We start from the raw sequence: 25,074 nt of genomic DNA, 5'->3' as shown, positions 1-25,074 counted from the left end.
AAGAACAATCCTTGCTAGTCTACCTAGGCCTGGACCTGACACAGAGTAGGTTCTTAAAGCTGAGTGAGATGCTGGTTGTATGGTGAAAGCACAATGAAGACATTTTGTTGACTGGGCAGTTCAACAATACTAAGAAGTAGTGTTCTCTGAAAAGTTCCCACATTTATTTATATACTTTTTTAAAAAATCCTCACTCGAGAATTTTTTAATATTGATTATAGATAGAGAGGGGGAGAGAGAAACATTGATTGGCTGCCTCCTGTACCCGCCCCATGGGGGCTTGAACCCTAAACCTAGGTACCAACAACCTAGTTATGTGCCCTGACCAGGTATCAAACCTGGTTGCTATATGGGAGGACACTCCAACCACCTGAGCTACCTGGCCAGGGCTATTTACATACATTTTAAAGTTACTCCTCTTTTTATATATATATATATATATTTTTATTGATTAAGATATTACATATGTGTCCTTATCCCCACACCCACCCCACCCCCAACCCCCCGTTGTCCGTGTCCATTAGTTAGGCTATATGCTTGCATATAAGTCCTTTGGTTGATCTCTCCCCCTTACCCCCACCCTCCCCTACCTTTACTCCTTTTTAACAAAATTATTTTTATTGATTATTAGAGAGAGAGAGAAACATCAATGTGAGAGCAAAACAATGATCAGCTGCCTCCTGCAAACTCCCTACTGGGGACTGAGCCTACAACCTGGGCATGTGACCTGACGAGGAATCGAACCAGTGACCTTTAGGTACGTGCGACTATGCCCAGACAAGTGAGCCATACATACCGGTCAGGGTTATCTACATACATTTTAAACAGTTACTCCAAGAAATCATTTTGTCATTCTACTTAATATTTACAGATTTTTTTGGTTGGAAATAAAAAAATCAAAACAGCAAACCTAAATATGCTTCCTTTATCTTCCTGATTCTACAATAACCACTAAAACAGGGCTTGCTGCCTTTCATCATCTTGCCTTTCAACAGAAGAGCCAAAGTTGCAGAGGTGTCGGCTCAACTATAAAGTCAGAATTTGCTTTGATTTTTTTCCATCCATGGGGTGATAGAGGAAGCTGCCACTGAGCACAACAGAGTTGGTACTCAAAAATGTGGAATGAATTAGTTTGAATAAGGTGATTAAAGGATTAATGAGTAGTGGTTAAATCAAACAATTTAGACCTTTAGTGGCAGAAGCAGTGTTGCTGCATTATTGGCAGTCAGAAGCAGGGTTCTCTAAAAACTTTCTGCAATCATTTATTTAAACACAATTTAAACAGTTACTACAAGATATTTTAAAATTTTAAACAGTTAATACAAGAAAAATATAAAACACTAAAAACTGTTTATAAATTTTAAAAAGCAAATCTTGGAACTGAATTCCATCCAAGGTTCTGGTTAAAATACCTTTTTTCTTGAAGTTATTGGTATTATTTCCATTTTATTCTATTGATGAACTCTTCTGTAAGTCAGAAAAGTAACTTTAGCAACTCTATGAACAGCAGCAATCAATTTTTTGAGATTACTGATGTAATCCAGTCAGTTTTTCACAAGGAACTGGCTTTTGCTGAGCTTCCCTCTCTCCCTGAGGTAAGTGAGCAGGTGCTGTCGTCTCCTCCACGTGACCTTCACCCCATACTTCTCCTCAGGGGTGTCTTTAACCAGAACAGGCCCAGGCTCTGGGCTCTCAGGAGTGCTAGTGTGAAGGGAGCAGCTTGGCAGGCTGTTTTCCTTCTGATCTGGGGGAAGCCCCACCTGCTTCACAGAAGATGACTCTGGGGTCTGGATATCAGGTGCAATGAACATATAAGGTAAGTTTTGAAGTTCATGTGCTGACATTTCCCCATAGCTTGGGGGACTGAGCATTGGAACTATGGGCCTTCCGGAAATGTCCTTTACTGAGTGATTGGGGCTCTGCTGGATCAAGGGGCCTCCAAGTGTGGCTGAACTGGAAGAAGACTGTGGACTCTCAAATGTTAGATGTGGAAACTTGGAGGTGGCAGATTTTCGATTTGAATGTCTTGGCTGGTCTCGGTGATGATGTTTCCCTTTCCTGTTGGCTAGGAACCAGCTTTCTGCTGTTGTGTCAAACTGAGGTGATACCTAAGGGTCAAAAACAAAAAAAGGTGAGGACAGCTACATACCAAGTACAAACCTAAGGGAAGAAATTATACCCAATGACCAGAGATCAGAATCCTAAATGGGACTCACTATGGCCCTGGCCGATTTTGCTCAGTGGTTAGAGTGTTGACCCTTGTACCAAAGGGTCACAGGCTCAATTCCTGATCAAGGGCACGTACCTCAGTTGCAGGTTCGATCCCTTGCCCCCCTACTGGGGTGAAAGCAGGAGGCAACCAATCGATGTACCTCTTTCACATTAATGTTTCTCTTTCTGTCCCCTTCTTTCCTTTTCCCTCCCTTTCACTCTCTTAAAAAAATGAAAGAAAGAAAAAAAAAATCAATGAGTCTGGCTGGTGTGTCTCAGTGGTTGAAGCAGGAGATTATGGTGCGATTCCCAGTCAGGGCACAGGCAGCCCAGATTCTCTCTCTTCATGTCAATAAAAAAAAAAAAATTTTAAATAGTGAAAAATATATATTTCCTCAGGTGAGGATTAATAAATGGAACCCACTATTGTAAGGGACACAAAACAAAAATACCTGTTCAATGGGATATTAATAGAAAGGGATATGAGCTTGGGCAATCTATTTGATCTCTCTGGCTTTCAGTTTCCTCATGTGTAAGAAAGGGGACAATGCCTCTTTTTCTTTATCACACTATATAGCTGCCACTTGTTTAACTATCTTTAAACTTTGAGGGCAGAGACCAGCAGTTTTATTCACCATTGATCCCAGCACCTAGCAGAATGCCTGCACAGAGGCCCCAGGTAAAGAATGAATGGCTGAATGCAAGAATAGGGAGTGAGATTGTAGATTGAAAGCAAATAGCACAGGACCTGGCATGTAATCAGTTCTTAATAAATGTTCATTCTTCTTCTCATCCACTGGATTCTAACATTTATATTTCTTCTACAACCATGAGCAAATATGTCTCTGCTAAGCAATCCTGAGCAATTTATATTTATTAAGCACTCCTAAGTAGATGTTATGCTTTAGTCTGGTCCTTTTGCTATACTACTTCCCAGACATACAGTAGCTATATGGGCTTTTAAGCTGTCAAAATATGACATAGGCCATTTCTGTGGGTTTTTTTCAAGGTTCAATCTATTAAACAGTAAACAGAGTAATTAACTCAGGAAACAATCTCATTTTTTACTAGTTCTGCCATTTATCTGGATTTTCTCACCCAGCTACTGGATAGTGAAATTTTTATACTAAGCTCTTTCAGTCAGAGGAGTGTGTGTGTGTGTGTGTGTGTGTGTGTGTGTGTGTTTGGGGGGGTGGGGGGTTGGACTCCAATTCCAACCAATCCAGATTGAACTTTCTGAGTTCAGTTTGAACTTAGAAAAGAAGATATAGCAGAAGAGATGGCTGACAAGACAGAAAGAGTATATTACCTCCTTGTCCCTGCCCCATGAATCTTATTCTTTGAAGGCCCTGGTTCAAGGAGCAGAAGAATCAGTATTTTGAGAAGCCTAACAGAGTAAAAGTCAAAGTAAGAATCCCATGGCCTACCCAGGAAGTGATGGTATTGTGGTCAATGGGCTTGCTGGGCACCTGTCTAGTGTGGGTGATGGGAAGCTGTGGCGATCTATAGTGGTGTTTGGGGCCCTCCAGGGGCTGTTGGTGGAATAGCAGCTGGGCTTTCTGGGATGTTTGGCGGCGTTTTTTTCGGGGAGGCATCAATAGGTGATTGAAGAGCCGTTAGTAGCCACATGGTGCTGGGTGTAGTCAGGTACCAGGAGAGGCTCCAATTCCAACCCATGCCTGCAGAGAAGAAACAAAAGCTCTTACTCATACTCTGCCAGTCTGTCCTACTATCAACTTACCACTCCTACTGAAAGATGTGGGAAGTACAGCTTCCTAACCTACACCATCAAGTTAACAACAGTAGTTCAAAAAAAAACACCCCCCCCCCCAAAAAAAAACAGTAGTTCACATGCAATATCTTTTTTTTAATATATTTTTATTGATTTCAGAGAGGAAGAGAGAGGGGGAGATAGAAACATCAATGATGAGAGAGAATCATTGATTGGCTGCCTCCTGCACGCCCCCTACTGGGGATTGAGCCTGCAACCCTGGGCATGTGCCCTTGACCAGAATCGAAACTGGGACCCTTTGGTCCACAGGCCGACGCTCCGTCCACTGAGCCAAACCAGCTAGGGCTGCAACATCTTATTGAACATGTGTTAAGTGTCATGCTAGGTGTTGAGAATTTAACAATGAAAAATACTTTATTTTATGATCATTTATTAAATGCCAAGCACTTGTGGGACACAGAAGTCAGACTCTCTCTGTTTCAAAGAGCAGGAGAGATAATTACAATAATAGGGCCAATGCTTCCACTAATCCCAAGGGAGGCTTTCTACAGAAGTATAAAGGGCAAGGGAAAGCAGGGAGGGCACTCCAGGCTGAGGAGCAGCACACACAAAGCACAAAGAACGTGAAGGAGCATAGGAATTCAGGGAATCACAAACCCCATGTAGCTGGACCCAGGTATGAAGAGATGAATGGCAAGAATGAAAGCTGGACATGGTGTCAGGGTTAGTTCAGAAAAACCAGGCGTGCTCTCGTCGGTGTGGCTCAGTTGGTTGGGCATCATCCATGCACGGAAAGGTTGCCAGTCGATTCCCAGTCAGGGCACATGCCCAGATTTTGGATTCATGTACCTGTTCCGGTGCATACGGGAGGCAACCGATATCTCTCTCTCTCTCTCTCTCTCTCTCTCTGAAATCAATAAAAACATTAAAAAAAAAAAAAAAACCAGGTGTATCATATGAGTTTGGATTTTAGCCCAAGTAGTCATTGAAGGATTTCAAGCAAAAAGATATGATCACACTTGGATTTTTTAAACTTTTCATCCCATATAATTTTATTTTTATTTTTTTTAAATATATTTTTATTGATTTCAGAGAGGAAGGTAGAGGGAAGAGAGAGATAGAAACATCAATGATGAAAGAGAATCATTGATCTGCTGCCTCCTGCACGCCCCCTACTGGGGATTGAGCCTGCAACCTAAGCATGTGCCCTTGACTGGAATCCGCATGTCAATGCTCTATCCACTGAGCCAAACCAGCTAGGGCCCCAGATCATTTTAAGCACACACAAAAGTAGACTAAATAATATAAGGAATCCCTATGTACCCATCACTCAGCTCCAACAACCATCAACCCATGGCCAATCCTGACCCATCCATACCCCTAACCACATCTCCTTCCCCTGTATTATTTGAAGAAAATATGATATTCCCAATCATTATATCATTCCTATTAATATTATCAAATGTTCAAATTTTCCATTGTCTCATAAATGTCATAATTGGTTTTTGTTTTCTTTGTCTTTTAGACAGGTCATCCTGGCAACAGTGTGAAAAGAGAGAACAAGTGCCCTGGAAGTAAGAGGACCACTTCTAGGAGGGTACTGTGTTACCTAAGTGAAAAATGGTGAGGCATGAACCTGAGCTGTCAGTGGAGATGGGAGGCTGGAGACAGAGGCAGGATCAACAGGATCCAGAAAGTAATAAAAAGTCTGGAAAGGTATCCACTGAATCTAGTAACCAGATCAATGTTATTTTTTTTTGTTCTTAATCTTCAACCAATGATATTTTTTTCCATTGCTTTTTTCAGAGAGTGGAAGGAGGGAAGGAGGGGAGAGAGATATACTGATGTGAGAGAGACGTATCGATTGGTTGCCTCCCAAACACAGCCCAACTGGGGGTGGGGAAGGGGGGAGATGGGAAGTGAACCTGCAATCGAGGTATGTGCCCTTAACCAGGAATCGAACCCAAGACCCTTCCGTATACAGGCCGATGCTCTAACCACTGAGGAAACCAGTCAGGGCTAACCAGGTCAATTTTAATACAAGCTTCGTCAATGTAATGGTGGAACAGAAGTTCGAATGCAATAGGTAGAGAGGTAAGTGGGGGGTGCAACTGAGCATCCTAGACTTAGAAAACCACAGAAGGCAGATTGGTTCCACTATACATTCATGATTCAGTTTTTCAGTTAACAACAACAACAACAAAAAATACCCTGATTTATGTCACTAGGCAGTGGAGATACAGGTTTAAAAAGGGGGAGGAGAAAATCTCTACCCTCAAGAAACTAACATTTTTAAACTAATACCTATTTGTTCCTTCATTCAACAAATATTTACTGAGCGCCTACTGTATGCTAGGTACTATTCCAGGTGCTGGAAATATATACCAGAGAACAAAATCAAATACCTACCCTATGACACTTATATCTTAGTTGGAAGTAATAAGAGGTATGGAGAAAAATCGAACAGGATAAGGGATTGAGCTGACTGGGGTTATTTTAGACAGGGTTGTCAGGGGAAATGTATCTGAAAAAACAATATTTGAGCAAAGACCTGAATAAAAAGGGAGAACAAGCTCAGCTGGTGCGGCTCAGTGGTTGAGCATCGCCTTTTAAACATGAGGTCAAGTTTAATTCCCAGTCGGGGGGTGGGGTGGGGGTGTGTGTGCAGGAGGCAGCTGATCATTGATCTCTCTCATTGATGTTTCTATCTCTTCCTCTCCCTTCTTCTCTGAAATCAACAAAAATATATTTTTAAAAAAGAAAAAGAAAGAACAAGCAAACAATAGAAAGATGTGAGTGGCATGCACTCTTCCTCTGGGGAGCATGCCGCACCTTCCCCTTCTCCTTTTCTTCCCCCACAGGCAAGCATCTCCTAAACTCTAAGGGACCTCAACCAGAGGAGCAGTGGAAGCGGCTGGTCCTCAGTTAACCCCCTGAACCTGTCTCCAAGGCCCCCTTTTCTCTGACTTCCCAGTGAGCCAAAGCAGCCCAACCTAGGCTTTCCTGTTACTTTTTCAATGCTAAGCTCTTCCTTATTTCTCTGTCTCCAGCTTTAAAAAACATCCCATCTGAATGTGCTTTTGCTACGGCCAATAAAATTCTTGCTTGCTATACTAAAAAAAAAAAAAAAAAAAAAGATGTGAACAAAGAATAGTCCAGGCTGTAAGAATAATAAGTGCAAAGTGAGAATATGCCTGACTCTTTCAAAAAAACAGTAAGGTCAGCAAGGCTGACCAGGAGAGGGTAGGAGATTAGAACCAGTTCATGTGACACTGGGCTTTATAGGCAAGGTTAAGGACTCTGGATTGGATTATTGCTAATGTGATAGGAAGCCACTGAAAAGTTCTGGACAGAGAAGTGACATAATCTGATTTATAGTTGTGGGTTTTTTGATTGATTGATTGATTGATTGATTGGAGTGAGAGGAAGGGAAGGAGGAAGAGAGGGAGAGAGACAAACATCAGACTTGATGTTCCACTTATTTATATGCATCCATTGGTTGACTTTTTCTCCTATGTACTCTGACCAAGGATCGAACCCACAACCTTGGTGTATGAGGAAGACACTTTAACCAACTGAGCTACCCAGACAAGGCTGATTTATACTTCAAAAAAGTATTTTTTTTATTGATTTCAGAGAGGAAGGGAGAGGGAGAGATAGTTAGATACATCAATGATGAGAGAAAATCATTGATGGGCTGCCTCCTGCACCTCCCCTACTAGGGATCAAGCCACAACCCAGGCATGTGTCCTGACCAGGAATCAAACCATGACTTATTGGTTTATGGGTCGATGCCCAACCATGAGCCACACCAGCCAGGCTGATTTACACTTTTAAAAGATAACTTGAGGCACTTTATGAGAAAAGGTGGGTTGGGGAAAAGGGGTTGAGAAAGGAAGCAGGAACTCAGAAGGCTATACTGCAGGAATCCAGTGGAGAGGTGACACTGGTAGCAAGGGTAACAGGGAGAAGTGTGGAAATTAACCAGCCTCAAGTGGACACTACTGTTGTGTAGCTATCCTACTATGTTTATGTATTAACTCATTTTCCACAAAGATTATCTTAAAACTTTTCCACTTTCTTAAAACTTTAGAACTCTCCTTCTCTATCAATAAATGACCTATTTCCTACTTCACAAAGAATACAGCAAACATCAAAGGACATTCATTTTCCAGAAATCATGCAAACTGCATATATCTGCAGCCATCCCCCCTTTTTTCTTCTGTAAATAGAGGTCAAGTCTCTTTTGCTCTCTCTTTTTAAAATATTTTTAAATAGATTTTTATTGGTTTCAGAGAGGAAGGGAGGCAGAGAGAGAGATAGAAACATCAGTGATGAGAGAGAATTATTGATTAGCTGCCTCCTGCATGCCCCACACCAGAGATCAAGCCCGCAACCCGGGCATGTGTCCTGACTGGGAATCGAACCGTGACCTGGCTCATACATAGGTAGACGCTCAACCACTGAGCCAGGCTGGCTGGGCCCCTTTTGCTTTCTAAGGCCTTTCCCTCTGATTGTGCTTTGGAGCCAAACATTTCAATAAACACCTAAAGGTAGATGACTTAAGTATTTATATATTTAGCTTAGAATTCTCCACACTCAGGACTCATATATCCTGCTGTCTATTTAACAGCCACTAGATGTCTCAAACGCACTTCAAACTTAATATGTTTAAAACTGGATTCATGATCATTTCCCCTGCACCCCTGCCACAAAAGTGATTATCCTCCAGGGCCCTTCCAGCACCCTTCCAGGGCTCAGGAAATGGTATAATTCACTCAGTTACGCATCCAGAAACCTTAGCATTTCCCTTTCCCCTCTCCCATCTGACCCAACACCTCTTCAACATGTCTTCAAGAATGCCCCTTTCTCCTCCCTGCGTCTCCCTCCCCACCTCCCCCACCCCCTTTCAAGTTCCAACAGTCCAGGCCTTGATAGTTGCAGTAGCCTAACTGTTCTACCCTAATCCACTCTGGCACCCCCTGCAGAGACCTTTTTAAAAACGCCTTTGTACTCACCATGCTCCCTCCAGCTACACAACCTTTCACACCTTACTCCCTTTGTTTTGAGGGTTTCCCTCCCTTCTTTGCATAAAGACATCAGATCTTACCAAGCTTTAGTTCATCAGGAAAAGCCTTCCCTGACCTACCAAGGCAAGATCTTATTATAGATACTCAAAGTTATCACTGACCTCTAACTTATCACTTCACAGCTATAACTCTCCACTAGCTTATTTTTTTAAATATATTTTTATTGATTTAAAAGAGGAAGGGAGAGAAACATCAATGATGAGAGAATCATTGACTGGCTGCCTCCTGCATGCCCCTAACTAGGATCGACCCGGCAACCTGGGCATATGCCCTGACCAGGAATCTAACTGTGACCTCCTGGTTCATAGATAGATGCTCAACCACTGAGCCACACCGGCCGGGCTCCATTAGTTTGAGTCTTCAAAAACGTCTGTGCTCCCTCTTTCCTTCCATTAGACTGTGAACTCAAACCTCCTCTGCCATTGTATCCTGGCAGAGCCTGCAACACAGTAGGTGTTGAATAAGTTAGCAATACTATATAGAAAAGATTGGTTTGAGGGGTGGAGGTGGATGAGACATCAGTATTTGAAGATCTGGAGCTGAGGTAGGGTTTATGGTGTGTAATTTTTTTTAAGATGTTGGAAACTTGCCCGGCAGCATGGCTTAGTGGTTGAGAATCGAACTATGAACCAGGAGATCACCGTTCATTCCGGGTCAGGGCAAGTGCCCGGGTTTCGGGCTCGAGCCCAGTGTGGGGCGTGCAGGAGGCAGCCGATCAATGATTCTCTCTCATCCTTTATGTTTCTATCTCTCCCTCTTCCTTCCTCTCTGAAACCAAGAAAAATATAGTTTTTAATTTAAAAATGTTGGAAACGTGATGAAGAGAATATGCTGCCCTCAGACTCTCGATGTGGCCGGGGAAGCTGACGATCGTTGGCTGTTGGTTCGCGGAAACGACCAGGGTAGAGGCAGGCCGGTCCCGAGGGCGGCGGGCGGAGGGCCTGGGTGCTCCGGGAAGCGACGAGGCTGCACCAGGGAGAGCGGGCGAGGGGCCCGCCCCAGGCGCCGCCGGAGCCCCGGGTCCCGCCGGCCCGCCACCGCCGGAGCCCCCCGGCGCCCTCCCTGCCTCCCGCGGCCGCTCCCTCCCCACGAGCCGGCGCAGCCGCCTTACCCGCCGGGAGGCGTCCGGGCCGCTGCTCCCCCAGCTGCCGCCGCGTTCGAGCCCGGAACGCGGAGACAAGGGCCGCCGCCGATTGGCGACGCTTCGTCACGTGACAGCAACGCTCCGCCGGCGCCAATTTTAAACAGCGGAACAAACTGAAAGCTCCGGTGCCCGACCCCACCCCCGGCCCCTGGCCCGGGACCCCCTCCCCTCCCGGGATCCCCTGGGATTCCCCACCCCTCCCGCACCGCCGGGGATCCGGCGGGCCTGGCGCGAGTCCCTGCCCGGCGCCCTGGCTCGGCCCCCGGGTCGGAGGAGCCCGGAGCCCGCCCTAGGAGCCTCAGCCCAGCGGCGACAGCGACTGCAGTCGGGAGGTGAGCGGAGCCGAGGAATGGAGGCTAAAGCCGGGTTGGGGCGCCCGCGGGGAGCGGGGTCGGGGGCCGCGGTCAGGGGGTCTAGCAGCAGGGCGTGGGACAAGAGTGGAGGTTTGGGGCCACTCAGGAAGGAGGTCTGAGCGAGAGTGCACATTTTTTTCTGCATCCAACCCCCTGTCCTGACCTCATTTCTTTCTCAAAGCACTCCTCGGCCTTCCCTGGAAGTGTGACCTCTGCACCCCGCCCGCAGCCTTGGAAGGGCTCTGGTGGCCTCCTTTCCTAGGCAGACTGTGGCTGGGGTGAAGATTGAGCCGATTGTGCATTAAGTCAAAGACAGACCTGCTTCCAGGTGCTCTCCCCACTATACCACACTGCTTCCACTCTCGCCTCTTAAAGGACCCGTCTCTTAGTTCTTGAGAACCCTGCAAGGTTTCCCTGGTCAATATGGGGGTGGGGTCAGAGGAGTCACTCTGGAAAGCTCCTGGGCTAGATAAAGTGTTGACAAGATAGGAAGAGGCTGGTCAGAGAGTAGAAGGGAAAATTAAGCCTTAGGAGGTATCTTTTTTTGGGGGGGCGGGGGAGGGGGAAGAGGCTTGAGATACGAGGTAGAAGTAAAACTGAGATTTGAAGGTAGAGGAAACCCAGAAATAAAGGAAAGGGAGGAGGAAAAGTGGAAAGGGCAGATTGCAAATGTCATGAATGTGATGATCATTTTTAGGGCCATATCAGATGTCCTGTAAAAGAGACAGCCCATTCCTTTGTCAAAGTACCTCTAAATAAGATTGCACAATTTTACATAATAGTAGAGTATTCTATATATCTATTAAAATCAGCAAAGCACAATTTTTTAACAGATAAAACTATTTTTTTAACATTACAAAATTACCTTATATTGATGGCAGCACATTTTAGTAGGAGATGTGGACTATAGTCTTGGTTCTGGAAAAGAAATTAACACAGTAACATGCTTAGAAAGTTAAAATGTGAATAAGCACCTGCAAGTACTAGAATGTCACTATATAAATATTTTGCAAATTGTGAAAGAAAAATGTACTTTTAAAATATATATATATTTTATTTCAAAGAGGAAAGGAGAGGGAAAGAGAGAGAGAAACATCAGTGATGCAGGTTCAGGGGGTTTGCCTAGGACCAGCTGCTAGGGCTCATTGCTCCCTGGTTGCAAGTCTAGTGTGGTCTCTTAGAATTTAGGGGATGCTTACCTGTGGGGGAAGGGAAAGACGCTGGCATGCTCCTGGCAGATAGAGCGCTCCCCGTTTATCTGAGGTCTTGTGAACTGGGGATGTTTCTTCAGTGATGTGCAAATAGTGCAATGGTACAATCTGCCTTTCTCTCTTGAATCTATTGGCACTGACCCTTTTATTTATAAACTAAGATGTTATAAAAATATAAAGGCTCTATCCTAGAATGGATTATGGGATCAGAGTTTTGGACTCCACCTTCCCAGTATTCCTGTCCCTACAGTCACTGCAAGCAATCTGAATTCTAGTAGGCAATACTAGTCATTTCTACATTTTTGTATGTGCCCAACTTATTTCTGCAGCCAAACATTCTCAAGCTTCCAAAAGACCTTTGGCTGTATTGACTTAAGTTCAACTCAACCCCACTTTTCCCATTAAAATTGCTTCTGTTTGCTCCTGTTTTAGCTTTCTTTTGTCAGTGGAATTCATCTCCTTATTGTCTGAGATCTTAACAAAGGCCCAGGGAGTGTTCACTTGGGCCTTTGGGCTCACGCTCCTGGTCATAGGAAGAGGAACACCTCTCTCTAACACAGCGGTTCTCAACCTGTGGGTCCCGACCCCTTTGGGGGTCAAACAACCCTTTCACAGGGGTCGCCTAAGACCATCAGAAAACATATATAATTACATATTGTTTTTGTGATTAATCACTATACTTTAATTATGGTCAATTTGTAACAATGCAATTGGGGTTCACCACAACATGAGGAACTGTATTAAAGGGTCATGGCATTAGGAAGGTTGAGAACCACTGCTCTAACAAAACCTTCTCATCCTCACAGATCTCTGACCTCCTGCTGCTCCTTGCACTTTCCAGGGTCCATTCTTGTGATTCTCAATGGAGAATGAAAACATAGATTCATAATGAAAACCAGCCCCCATCGGCCACTGATTCTCAAAAGACGGAGGCCGCCCTTACCTGTTCAAAATGCCCCAGGTGAAACATCAGAGGAGGAGCCTAAACGGCCCCCTGCCCAACAAGAGCCTGGTCAAGCACAGGCCTCCAATGAGGTGGCAGAGTCCACCTCTTGCAAGTTTCCGGTTGGGATCAAGATTATTAACCACCCCACTATGCCCAACACCCAAGTGGTGGCCATCCCCAACAATGCCAATATCCAGAGCATCATCACAGCATTGACCGCCAAAGGAAAGGAGAGTGGCAGCAATGGGCCCAACAAATTCATCCTCATTAGCTGTGGGGGAGCCCCCACTCACCCTCCAGAACCCCAGCCTCAAGCCCAAACCAGCAATGATACCAAGAGGACAGAAGAGATCACCAAGACTCCGGGACCAAAACCTGCAGCTATGGATGGGAATCTTCCTAGACTACCTGGAGCCCTTCTCGGGCAGAGATGGGAGAACTGTGGTATGTGGTCTGCAAGGCAAAGGGGTGAGGAGCTCAGCCTTTCCCTTTCGGTGGCAAGGACTGCAGTCAGTCATGTTGATGCCTACAACAGGTAGTCATTCTGAAACCTTCACCCAGATCCTTTGGGCACTGTCCAAAGGGTTGTAATTATCATTTAGCACTTCTAATTGCCTTCTTTATATTGGAAAAGGGTTTCTTTATTGTTTTTGTTTATCTCTCCCATTGACTGTATAAAGAAGTAGGGATCTTTATCTATCTTAATAAAGGAGAAAACTGAAGCATGAGGAGGAAAAGTGGTTTTCTCTGTGCAGATACTTATAAACTCTTTTATAAGGTTGCCTTGACTGACCTCTAAGAGTCAGTGTGGCCCAGATTGAAATGCAACTTGAAACTGTGCTCCTGAATTTCTCCTGAGATCCATAATGGGGTGGAGTTCCTGAGTGCCACAGTAGATTCAGCATGTATTCATTCCCTTGACCCTAAGGATAGAGCTCTCGGAGAGGTGATCCCTAACCACCAATTTTGATGGACCTGCTGGGCATCAGATCAGGCAGCTAAGTGACATCTTGAATTATTTCCCCTCTAGCTGGCAGTGAGGCAGCAGGCTGCACTCTTAACACCAGCTTGACCAACATCCAGTGGCTTGGAAAGATGAGTTCTGATGGCCTGGGCTCCTGCAGCATCAAGCAAGAGATGGAAGGAAAGGAAAATCAGCACTTGGAGCCGAGTCACGTTAAGGTGAACTGTCACTCACTAGGGACATGAGAGCCATGCAGGGAACTTCTAAGAAGGGAAATGGACCAAGTGGCCAATGCAGCAGAATTTCCAAGTTCTGGTATTAGCGTTCACTTAGTGCAATTCTGTTTAACCTTTGAGCTACCTTTCTGCTTGGGATCTTTCTCCCCATCTGCAAAATTTCCTTGAGGGCAGATTCCTCTGGCTCGGCGTATTCTGTCAGCACTGAGTTTAGTACTCCGCCCTAAGGTATTCAGGAAATGATAAAAAAGGTCTTAGTTTGGAAAGCCAAACTTGAAAGAAACAACCCGATGGTATGAAAGAAATATAATTCTTAACCAGATAGTTTTCTTATATATTACTAGAAAATAAAGTAAGTTAGATGTTAATTTTAAATGGCATTAGGAAGGTTGAGAACCACTGCTCTAACAATCAAAATTGATTTGACCTAATTGTGTGGCTGGGGTTGTTTTTCACAGTAGCCACACACCTGGATTCTGTTGTATATCCCTTTTAATCATTCATGCCACAAGCTTTAAAAGTAAAAAGTTGCATGGATATATACATAAGTAAAAATTGAGCTATTCACTTTATAACTTGTATACTTGATGAAGTTATTTATATAAACATATCAAATAAATATAAACTTACAAATATAATAAAACTCAGTATTTTTTAAAGCTTAATATTTTGAAATGTGAATGATCAGATCCTTGCCTAAGACTTAATCAAATTTACACTTTGTAGCCGAAACCGGTTTGGCTCAGTGGATAGAGCGTCGGCCTGCAGACTGGAAGGTCCCAGGTTCAATTCCGGTCAAGGGCATGTACCTGGGTTGCGAGCATATCCCCAGTAGGAGATGTGCAGGAGGCAGCTGATCGATGTTTCTCTCTCATCGATGTTTCTAACTCTCTATCTCTCTCCCTTCCTCTCTGTAGAAAATCAATAAAATATATTTAAAAAAAAAAAAATTTACACTTTGTAGACATTTTTCTGTCCTGTACTCAGAAATATTTCTCTCACATAAACATTGAAAGGAGATGGGTTTATTCACATCAGGAGAAGGAATTAGAGTAAGACCTAGGTCTCATGGGCCCCAGGTCTGAAAAATGGGTGTGGTGGTTGTTGTTTTTTTAATTTATTTAGAGAGAGAGAGAAACATCGATTTGTTGTCCACTTATTTATGCATTCATTGATTGCTTCTTGTATGTGCCCTGACCAGGACCAGCGATTGAACCTGCAACCTTGGCATATTGGAACGATGCTCTAACCAACTGAGCTACCCAGCCAAGGCTCCATATGGGTGTGATTTTGTATAAAATTAAAGTTTTATGAATCATAACATATACCCAAACTTTCCTGGGAGATTTCAACTACCAAAAACTGGACACTTATTATTGGGAAATATCTTCAACAAAATTAACAAAGACAGAGAAGTGGTTCTACATTGTTGGACTGGATTGGATCATCTCTAAGATCCTTTCTAATTCTAAACTTTTATTCTATGGAATAAGTGGTCTGGGATGAGTTTGTTCCTAGTGTGATTTTTGTGGGATAAGAGGTTTTTCTAGGGAATGTTATTCAAGGGGGGCTGGAGGAGGTCTTGTGAACTCTTCCATGTCATTCCCTTTTCTCTCTCCCTCTGGTTTCTCATAACCCTCAGGTTGAGGAGCTCCCAGGAGGATCAACATCCTGGCAGGACTCCGTGTCTGAGCGGCCGCCATACTCTTACATGGCCATGATACAATTCGCCATCAACAGTACCGAGAGGAAGCGCATGACCTTGAAAGACATCTACACGTGGATCGAGGACCACTTCCCCTATTTTAAGCATATGGCAAAGCCAGGCTGGAAGGTACTGTGTTCCATAACAACCCACATGGAGGTCACTCTGGTCCGACAGTTTGTCTACACAGATGTCCAACACTTGATGTCTGGTGCTCTGAGAGAATATTAAAGGATGCTAGAACTATAACCAGTTGTATCTTTTGGATTATGACTTGATCCTGCTGAATCCAGCCAAAATCATCAATAAGAACTTTGCAGCCACTTTACCTGTCACTACCTAAGGTTTACCAGGACTCTTCCATGTAGCACTGAGCCCAGTTTTGTGCTACATTGAACAGCAGCTGGAGTGACTAAGTAGCTTTCTGAAAAGATCTTTTAAAAACAATGCTATCTGTGAGGCTCATGATTCACCTCTAATGTCACATAATATTTCTAGAAGGCAGGGATTTTCTTTCATTTTATTCATGGGAAAACAGATGCCTGGGAGTCACTAGGTCACACTACATTGTCAGAGCCACAACTCAGGTCCTTTGACATACTCAGCTTCAAGCCAGAGTTTTTTTGTTTTGTTCTCCCCACAATAGAACTTTTAACTTCACATTCTTACCTCAACTAAATTTCCAAGTTTCTTATTTCATTCTTTTTTTTAAAATATATTTTTATTGATTTCAGAGAGAAAGGGAGAAGGAGAGATAGAAACATTGATGATGAGAGAGGATCATTGATTGGCTGCCTCCTACATGCCCCCTACTAGGATCAAGCCCGCAACCTGGGCATGTGCTCTTGACTGTAATTGAACCTGGGACCCTTTAGTCTGCAGGCCAATGCGCTATCCACTGAGCCAAACCAGCTAGGTCCCAAGTTTCTTATTTCTTTACTCTCCTAAATTGTTATTGATTATTGCTTCAAAGTCTCATTCCTCTTTTCTAGCTCTTGACAGCTATCCAGGTCTTTTCTTTAACACAAACCTAAGAAATGGTACCGCCTTTATCCCCGTAGGATAGATGGGTTTATGGCTGAGATGGACGGCTCTGCAGTGTGGAGGTAGGGATAGAATTGGACACTCGACAAAGTCTGTGCTGGGTACAGTGGATGAGTCCTGAGGCTCATATCCCCTTAGGAAACATCAAGGGTGATGTTTCTGTAGCTAAAATAGCTGGTAACCGGTTGTCTCTTCTTTCAGAATTCCATTCGCCATAACCTTTCTCTTCATGACATGTTTGTTCGAGAGACGTCTGCCAATGGCAAGGTCTCCTTCTGGACCATTCACCCCAGTGCCAATCGTTACTTGACCTTGGACCAGGTGTTTAAGGTGAGTGTCCTGGTTTCTTCTAAATGGGGCCAGAGTTGGAGGTTGTAATATCCATCTCAAAAAGAAACCAGTGGTCCTTGTCATGATCTTATCTGATCTGGGGAGAGTTAGATGCCAGCTGGCCCATAGGTGATTTGCATAAAACTCAATGAATTAAGTACAATTGACAAATACCAAAGACCCACTTTAGTACTAGACCAGGCCATAGAGAGGACTACTTAGATCCAAATAAGAGGACTTCCCAGAATAGCATTTCCCTAACTGCCCTGTGGATAAGAACTGCCTGGGATGCTTATTAAAAAACAGCTGCCCATCCTAGCACGTTTGGCTCAGTGGATAGAGCATGGGCCTGCGGACTGAAGGGTCCCAGGTTCGATTCCTGTCAAGGGCACATGCCCTGGTTGTGTGCTTGATCCCCAGTAGGGGGTGTGCAGGAGGCAGCCAATCAATGATTCCCTCTCATCATTGATGTTTCTATGTCTCTCTCCCTCTCCCTTCCTCTCTGAAATCAATAAAAATTTATTTTAAAAAAACCCACACAACTTCCCAAGCCCCTTTCTTGGGGCTTCTGATTTAATGGGTCTAGGATGGGCCCAGAAATACGTTTTTTGAACAAGCTTCTCAGGTGATTCTTACAGAAAAAGTCTAAGAAACCTTGTTTTTTAAAAGCCTTTCTTTAGGCTAGAGACCAGAAACCGAGCCAACTGAACAACTCTTTAGAAGTGATTGTTTTGGGATTTCAGAGTGCCCATAACCGTTCTGTTGGGAGGGACAGTTGACGAGGGTGGCCCTCAGCATCAGGCAGGAATAGGTGTTTTTCCCAATGTGGTCAGATTGATTGACCATGCTGGTGGTAACTTCATCTCATTTCTCTCCCACAATGCCTGCCCACCACAGCCACTGGACCCAGGGTCTCCACAATCACCCGAGCACTTGGAATCAGTAAGATTCTTTCCCTCTGGCTCGGGGTTTGGCCTTATTTTCCTTTCACGGCTTAGCATGGCTTTAGCGGACAGGGACAAGACTGCCAGCCCTAAGTACAGAGCACCGAGCTTCTGGAGTGAGGAAATGTGTGACTGTCACCTCATCTCCCCAGAGGAGGGCCCACTTCTCCTTCCCCTCACATGGGCAATCATGAAGGTGCACTGAGCAGAGCGGGCATGGCAGGAGGACATGCCATGGGCTTGGTGCAAGATAGCAACCACAGCGCATGGCATAGGACTGGCAGGAAGCAATGTTTTTCTCTCACTTTCGTCCTGGCTTTTCTTTGTCACTCTTAGAACTACATGCCTTAGCATCCCCTGGGGGTGGTGAGGACATGGATGAGGTGTTAGGACCTGTCACCATAAACCTGTGTGCTGCCCACCTTTCCCACTAACCAGGCTTGGTGGCATTGCTCACCTGCATCCTCCCAGAGCAGCTTTGGTTTCTGGGCTGTTGGTTAGCTCAGTGCATAGTACCAGAGCAGCTGGTGGGTTCTCCCGCCTCCTCCCCTGCCTTATTAACCCAGGTTTCTCTCTCTTCCTATCGCCACACACAGCAGCAGAAACGACCCAATCCTGAGCTCCGCCGGAATGTGACCATCAAAACTGCACTCCCACTGGGCGCACGTTAGTATGGGAGAGTGGGCCTCAGACCTAATCCTTGTTCTGGGGGCATATTTTTAGGGGATCTGACTCTGGGATTCTGTGCCTGGCTCAAAGGGATCTGTGCCTAGCTCAAAGGGATCTGAGCACAGCTCCTGGGATTGAGAAGGGTGTGTCTCTGGACCCATACCCCTTATCTCTCCTATTTCCTCCTAGGGCGGAAGATGAAGCCATTGCTACCCCGGGTCAGCTCATACCTGGTACCCATTCGGTTCCCAGTGAACCAGCCACTGGTGTTACAGCCCTCGGTAAAGGTGCCATTGCCCCTGGCAGCTTCACTCATGAGCTCAGAGCTTGCCCGCCACAGCAAACGAGTCCGTATTGCCCCCAAGGTGAGTGGCTTCTGTTTTCCTCTGAGGATTATGTGCATTGGACCTACATTTGCAACTGCACTCTACTGAGTGTTCCTTGAATAGCTTATAAATTAAGTTGGGTAGGTAAAACAATGGAAAATTTAATAACATAGGAATTTGACTACAATGTAAGTGTTGTCAGAAGGTCCAAAATACCTGATGAATGTGTAAGAATTGGGACAAGGTTGTTATGATACACTGGTGGCCCAGTGCACAAATTCATGCACATTGAAAGGAAATTAACTAGAAGAAATATTTTAATATCGCTATTCGCCCTTTCTCTATAATAGAAGTGTCAACCAAATTCACGATCAACAATGACAGATGGAAACACGCGCATGCAATTGGCACCAGCAAGAGCTTTTTATGTATCACACATGCGCGAGTTAACGTAGCCTTTTATAGATAGAGAACAAACTTGCTTAATTAGATCTGCTTTCTGATTTAGCTAAACTTTTTCCAGCCCAGTGAAGCACCCCAACTTCTCTTTCAGGTAGTTGTCAGCAACAGAGCAGTAAATATCAACACGAAGCAGATTATTATTGTAGATCACACAGGGAGAACAAAGGGTAAAATATTTAACTGCAGCAGTGTTTGACTATATTCTGTGCAGTGAGAAAACCTCAAGTCATTTTCAAGTTCCACCATTTCTTACTTTTTTTTAGTCGGGTCAGGTTTCTAAGCTTTCTAAATCTCCATTTTCTGGCTAATTAAAAGAAAAGAGGATTCTACCAAGTCTCCTATCTACCTACTCCAGGACTTCTCTGAGGATCAAATGAAATGAGGCATGGGAAAACGCTTCACAGACATTTGGTTACTGTGTAAGGTGTTTCCATCTGGCTATAAGCAAGTGGTATTCCTGGGCTGAAGAAACTGCAAGGAGCCTAGTCATCACTAGGGAGAGGAAGCCAGGTGTTGCTACTTGATGTCATTACCCAGACGGAGGGAAAGACACTTAGCATATTAGCCTTTTATATAGATCAGTGGTTCTCAACCTTGGTGGCACATGAGAATCACCTGGGAGTCTTTTTAAAACCCTGATTTCTGGGCCTCATCCTCTGGAAATTCTGTTTGTTAGTAATGTTGTGGCCCCACCCCATAACAAAGAAACAGAATTTCCAGAGGATGAGGCCCAGAAATCAGGATTTTAAAAAGATTCCCAGGTGATTCTCATGTGCAGCCAAGGTTGAGAACCACTGATATGGATAGATAGATGGGCTGGGTGGTTAAAGAAGAATTTTCAAATTTTCAAAAAAGAAAGATCTTTTTTCATTAAAAAAATATATGTTTTTATTGATTTCATAGAGAGAGGAGAGGAGAGGGAAAGAGAGTCAGAAACATCAATGATGAGACAGAATCATCAATTGGCTACCTCCTGCAAACTCCCCACTGGGGATCGAGCCTACAACCCAGGCATGTGCCCTGACCAGGAATTGAACTGTGACCTCCTGGTTCATGGGTCGGCACTCAACCACTGAGCCACACCAGTCGGGCAAAAGAAGTAGATCTTAGAAGTGGATTTGGGTGAACAGATAAGAGTGGAGAGAGTATAGAGGCAGGAAATGCCAGTTTGTACCCAGTAATAGTGGAGTAAACTGGTCAGTCTAGCTCAGGGTTTCTCAGCCTCCATACTATTGGCATTTAGAGCTGGATAATTCTTTGCTGGGGTTGGGGGGTAGGGGTGCTGTCCTGTGCACTGAAGGACGTTTAGTGGCATCACCTGGTCTCACCCCACTAGGTGCCAGGAGCACCATCCCCCTACCAACCATGTGAAAATTAAATTAAAATGTCTCCAGACATTACCAAATGGCCCCTGGTTGATAAGCATCATTGGTCTAGTTTGAGAGGAGGGTAAGTTAAGACCATATTTTGATGGGCAACCAAGTCTGGACCTAACCCTCCAGAAAAGTTTTTGTGAGCAGAAGCTCATCTATAACAAAGTAGGGAAAAGGCTCCACCCCCTTCACTGAGATGGAAACAGAATGGGCTCTGGAGTTTAGAGACTTGGGTTGCTTTTTAAATTATTTAAAAATTATTTAAAATATATGTATAAAATGATACGTACCACCATACATAATTTTACATATGTACTTTAATATGATTATAGCATGTATATTGTTTTTGTTTTAATGAAGTCTTTTTCCCTTTTTATTCTTTTTGCTTACCCTCTCCCACCTTCACCCATATCACCCCTGCTCCTCAAATAACCGATATTGACAATTTACTCTGCTTTCTTCCATATTTTTATCTATTTTTAGTATAATAGACATACATATATAGTCATAGCCATTTTTTATTGTTGACAGTATTACAATGCCCTCCACTTTTCCCCCTTTAGCTCCCCTCCACATAGCGCTCCCCTAGCCATTTTATTTACTTAATTATTTTTCAAAATATATTTTTATTGATTTCAGAAAAGGGAGAGAGAGATAGAAACATCAATGATGAGAGAGAATCATTGATCGGCTCCCTCCTGCATGCCCCCACTGGGGATCAAGCCCACAACTCAGGCATGTGCCCTGACCAGGAATCGAACCGTGACCTCCTGGTTCATAGCTTGATGCTCAACCACTGAGCCACACCAGCCAGGACCCCCCTAGCCATTTTACATATACACACACAGCACATGGAACATTGAAATGGGATTATATTACAAGTCACCTGGCACAGCTCTATTTCATTGTCTTTTTTTGTTATTGTTGTTAATCCTTACCTAGGATATTTTTCCATTGATTTTTAGAGAGAGTGGAAGGGAGAGGGAGAAACAGAAAGAAATATCAATGTGATCAAGACACAGTGATTGGTTGCCTCCTGCATGCACCCTAACCAGGGCTGGGGAACCTGCACCGAGGTATATGCCTTTGACTGGAATCATAATTCATTGTTTTTTAATGGTCACATAATATTCCCTGGTGTGGCTATGTCATAATTTTTCAAACCATTCCACTCTTATGGGCTATAACATTTTGTTTCTAATATTTTTCTCCTATGAACAGCATTGCAATAAATATCTTTGCAAGTATTTTCTTACTAGTGCTTTTATTTCTATGGAATAGGGTCCCAGACATGAGATTGCTAAGTAAAGAGGTATTTTAAATTTTATTAAATATTGCTAGATTGCTTTTCAAAAAAAATGTGATAATTCACATTTCTACTAGCAATATATGACAAGACCTATGTCTTTGCTAGCAATTGGCATTATTAATCTTTTTAATATTTGCCCATCTAATGTACATAAAATTATTTCATCTTTCTTTGCTTATTAGTAAGTGTGAGCACCTTCTTGTTATGTTTATTCACTTGGGATTATTCACTGTGAGATGCTTATTTATGGATGTTGCCTATTTTTTATAGGGTTCTGTTAATAATTTGTGCTAATTCATTTTATTAAAATATTAACCTTCTGTCTTTTAGGCTGAAGATTTTTTTTTTTACTTCCGTTGTTTGTTTCTTAACTGGGTTTATGGTTTCTCTTGCCACAGTAAGATTTTACATTTTTATGTAGTCAAATTTATCTCTTTTCTCTCTTACAGCTTCTGGGTTTCCAGTCTTGGTTAAGAAGGTCACCCTCAGATTGTACATGTAGTCTCCTAGATTCTCTTTCAGGATTTGTATGGTTTTAATTTTTCTTTTATCTTTGTATATGGTATAAAATAGGCATCCAACTTTATTTTTTTCTCAGCTAGATACTAATTATGTCAGCACTATATTAAATGATCTACCTTTTCCCCCTGGAATTGAGCTACCACCTTCATCATATATTCTCATATTTAATAGTTTTTAAGAATTTAAAAAGACAAAAAGAGGATTAGTAGCAGCATGTCACTTATTTTAGTCATCATCTTATGTCCCTCCTGGTGACTGGGTTGAATCTCAAGGCTTCAAGAGCTCCCTCTCATCTTGTCCCTACTTCCCTTTCAGGTGCCGTTAGCTGATGAGGGGGTCGCTCCTCTGCCCACTGCAGGGCCAGTGAAAGAGGAAAAATTCCTGCTTGGAGAAGGGCTGTCTCCTCTGCTTCCAGTTCAGCCCATCAAGGAGGAAGAAATACAGCCTGGGGAGGAAATGCCACACTTAGGGAGGCCTATCAAGGTGGAGAGCCCGCCCCTGATAGAGTGGCCCTCGCCGTGCCCATCTGTCAAAGAGGAGCTGTCTCAGTCCTGGGAGGACGACTCCCCTCACTCGCCCACTCCAAAGTCCAAGAAGTCCTACAGTGGGCTCAGGTCCCCAACCCGGTGTGTGTCTGAAATGCTGGTGATTAAACGAAGGGAGGGGAGGGAGATGAGCCGGTCTCGAAGGAAACAGCACCTACTACCTCCCTGTGTGGATGAGCCTGAGCTGCTCTTCTCAGAGGCCCCTGGGACTTCAAAACCAGCCACAGAGCTCACTCTCCCTTCAGAGCCCTCTGTGCCTGCCTCCCAGCTTGGCTACTCCCAGGAGGAGGGAGGACCTTTTAAGACACCCATTAAGGAGACGCTGCCCGTCTCCTCTACCCCGAGCAAATCTGTCCTCCCCTTGAGCCCTGAATCCTGGAGGCTTACACCCCCAGCCAAAATTGGAGGGTTAGATTTCAGCCCAGTACGAACCCCTGAGGGTACCTTTGGCCCCCTACCTGACTCCCTGGGGCTGACAGATTTCAGTACCACCCCACTGAAAAGTATCCCCCTCTTTGACTCACCCCAAGAACTCCTCAATTCTGAGCCCTTTGACCTCAACTCTGACCCCTTTAGTAGCTGTTCCCCCTCAGAAATGGAAGTCCCCAAGCCAGACTACCCCATGGTTGGGGAGCCACAGGTTGCCAGCCTTCCAGCCAACCGTTCCCTGACAGAAGGCCTGGTTCTGGACACAATGAATGACAGCCTGAGCAAGATTCTGCTGGACATCAGCTTCCCTGGCCTGGAGGAGGACCTGTTGGGCCCTGACAACATCAACTGGGCTCAGCTCCTGCCTGAGCTGCGGTAGAGACCTGACCTTACCCTTGCTGCTCAAGCTGTCCACTCTGGGCCATCCAGGAGTGGGTGGGCCATCCAAGGCCTGAGTAAGGACGGCAAGCAGGGACTGTCCGCCCTCTAGCCCCACCTTGTTATGCCAAGGCAGACATCGTGCCATAGTCACCACTGGGCCCTCTACAAGCATCGAGGCCCTGGTATCTGAACTCTGTGCCACCCTATGCTCCCCTAGAGAATCTGATTCCTCAATCCCCCTGCGAGAGCTGAAGGGTGAGCATAGCAGAAACAAGGATGAAAAGAGATTAGGAACTCCCCAAACTGTTTGTATTGTGCCCAGCAGTTTCACCTTCCCTGTTCCTTGCAGGGTGTCCTGTAAATAGTGTATATGCTCCAAATTATCCTCTAATTTTAAATGTAAGCTTATTTCCTTAGATCATTATCTACAGACTATCAGAAGGTGGGTAGGATGACAGGGGTTTCACTTTGCTTCTGTTCCATGCTTTCCTCCAGGCCCAAGTTGCCTGCCTCAAGGGTTCTTTACTGTAAGCACCCAGACAAGCAGATCGGCTTGCCAGAGCCCCTTCTACTGCTCTTCCCTCCCACCTCCCCATGTTTCCAAGAAGAAATCCTGGTAAAACTGTCTCATAATGTGTCAAGAGTTGAATTGGGAGTGGGGGGTGGATGCATCTGAGGCAGAGTGTGGGCGCCCAGCTGTGTGCCCACATGATGTTTCTCTGATAGTGCCCCCTAATCATGCCAGAGAGACTAGCACTGATGAGAACCTGGCCTGAGGCTTGAGGAGGCTAAAAGGGTCCTGACCTGCCTGGCTTCCTTAGCTTGCACTGCAGCTTTGCAAAGAGCCCCCTGGGCCCCAGCTGGCCATATGCATGTGAGCCAGCGCAAGAACACTACTGTAACTACTCAATAAAATCCAGGGTGTAAGAGTTTCTCTCTGTGGTGTGTTGGCGTCTGGTCCCTAAGCTAAGAAGGGATTGGGGAAAAAAGTGGGTGACGATGAAGATGGGCAAGCAAGGTCTGAAGACAACATGAAGCACTTGAGAGTGCAAAGGCCTGTGGCACGGACCACCTCCCATACGGTACCTGCACAGACACACAGCCTTTCTCACACAGAGATGACTTTTCCCAATAATGGTCCTGCACAG

At 44.6% G+C, this 25,074-nt stretch overlaps 2 protein-coding genes across 8 annotated transcripts; one reads left to right on the top strand and one right to left on the bottom strand.

The window, feature by feature from the left end:
• Positions 1-1,237: 1,237 nt before the first annotated feature.
• RHNO1 (RAD9-HUS1-RAD1 interacting nuclear orphan 1) lies at positions 1,238-10,234 on the bottom strand. 2 transcript variants are annotated; one of them, XM_036300523.1, is made up of 3 exons: positions 10,145-10,234; positions 3,639-3,890; positions 1,238-2,108 (listed from the first exon to the last, which is right to left on the bottom strand). In XM_036300523.1, exons 2-3 carry the CDS (start codon positions 3,804-3,806, stop codon positions 1,545-1,547), a joined length of 732 nt encoding a protein of 243 aa, XP_036156416.1. In that variant the 5' UTR covers positions 3,807-3,890; positions 10,145-10,234; the 3' UTR covers positions 1,238-1,544. The 2 variants fall into 2 exon arrangements, with proteins under 2 accessions (XP_036156416.1, XP_036156419.1); XM_036300526.1 differs by having other exon boundaries at positions 3,681-3,890.
• An 89-nt stretch (positions 10,235-10,323) lies between these two features.
• FOXM1 (forkhead box M1) lies at positions 10,324-24,850 on the top strand. Of its 6 annotated transcripts, none has more exons than XM_036300519.1 (10): positions 10,324-10,509; positions 12,548-13,131; positions 13,718-13,869; positions 15,530-15,721; positions 16,838-16,966; positions 17,864-17,908; positions 18,510-18,576; positions 18,769-18,944; positions 22,499-22,576; positions 22,887-24,850. In XM_036300519.1, the coding sequence occupies exons 2-10, from the start codon at positions 12,630-12,632 to the stop codon at positions 23,922-23,924; spliced, it is 2,379 nt and encodes a 792-aa protein (XP_036156412.1). In that variant the 5' UTR covers positions 10,324-10,509; positions 12,548-12,629; the 3' UTR covers positions 23,925-24,850. The 6 variants fall into 6 exon arrangements, with proteins under 6 accessions (XP_036156412.1, XP_036156410.1, XP_036156413.1 ...); XM_036300517.1 differs by having other exon boundaries at positions 18,477-18,576; XM_036300518.1 differs by having other exon boundaries at positions 10,325-10,509; positions 18,507-18,576.
• The last annotated feature ends 224 nt before the right edge of the window (positions 24,851-25,074 follow it).

Source organism: Myotis myotis, unplaced genomic scaffold, assembly GCF_014108235.1.
Source record: "Myotis myotis isolate mMyoMyo1 unplaced genomic scaffold, mMyoMyo1.p scaffold_m19_p_3, whole genome shotgun sequence".
NCBI lineage: Eukaryota > Metazoa > Chordata > Mammalia > Chiroptera > Vespertilionidae > Myotis > Myotis myotis.
This window is presented reverse-complemented; position numbering and strand designations above follow the sequence as displayed.

Excerpts from the sequence above, each read along its gene's own strand:
- RHNO1 (XM_036300523.1), bottom strand. The coding sequence starts at position 3,806 with ATGCCTCCCCGAAAAAAACGCCGCCAAACATCCCAGAAAGCCCAGCTG. Across the intron at positions 2,109-3,638 it reads ACAATACCATCACTTCCTGG|GTATCACCTCAGTTTGACAC; the intron begins GTAGGCCATGGG and ends TTTGACCCTTAG.
- FOXM1 (XM_036300517.1), top strand. The coding sequence starts at position 12,630 with ATGAAAACCAGCCCCCATCGGCCACTGATTCTCAAAAGACGGAGGCCG. Across the intron at positions 15,722-16,837 it reads TGGCAAAGCCAGGCTGGAAG|AATTCCATTCGCCATAACCT; the intron begins GTACTGTGTTCC and ends CTCTTCTTTCAG. Across the intron at positions 22,577-22,886 it reads TAGATTCTCTTTCAGGATTT|GTGCCGTTAGCTGATGAGGG; the intron begins GTATGGTTTTAA and ends CTTCCCTTTCAG.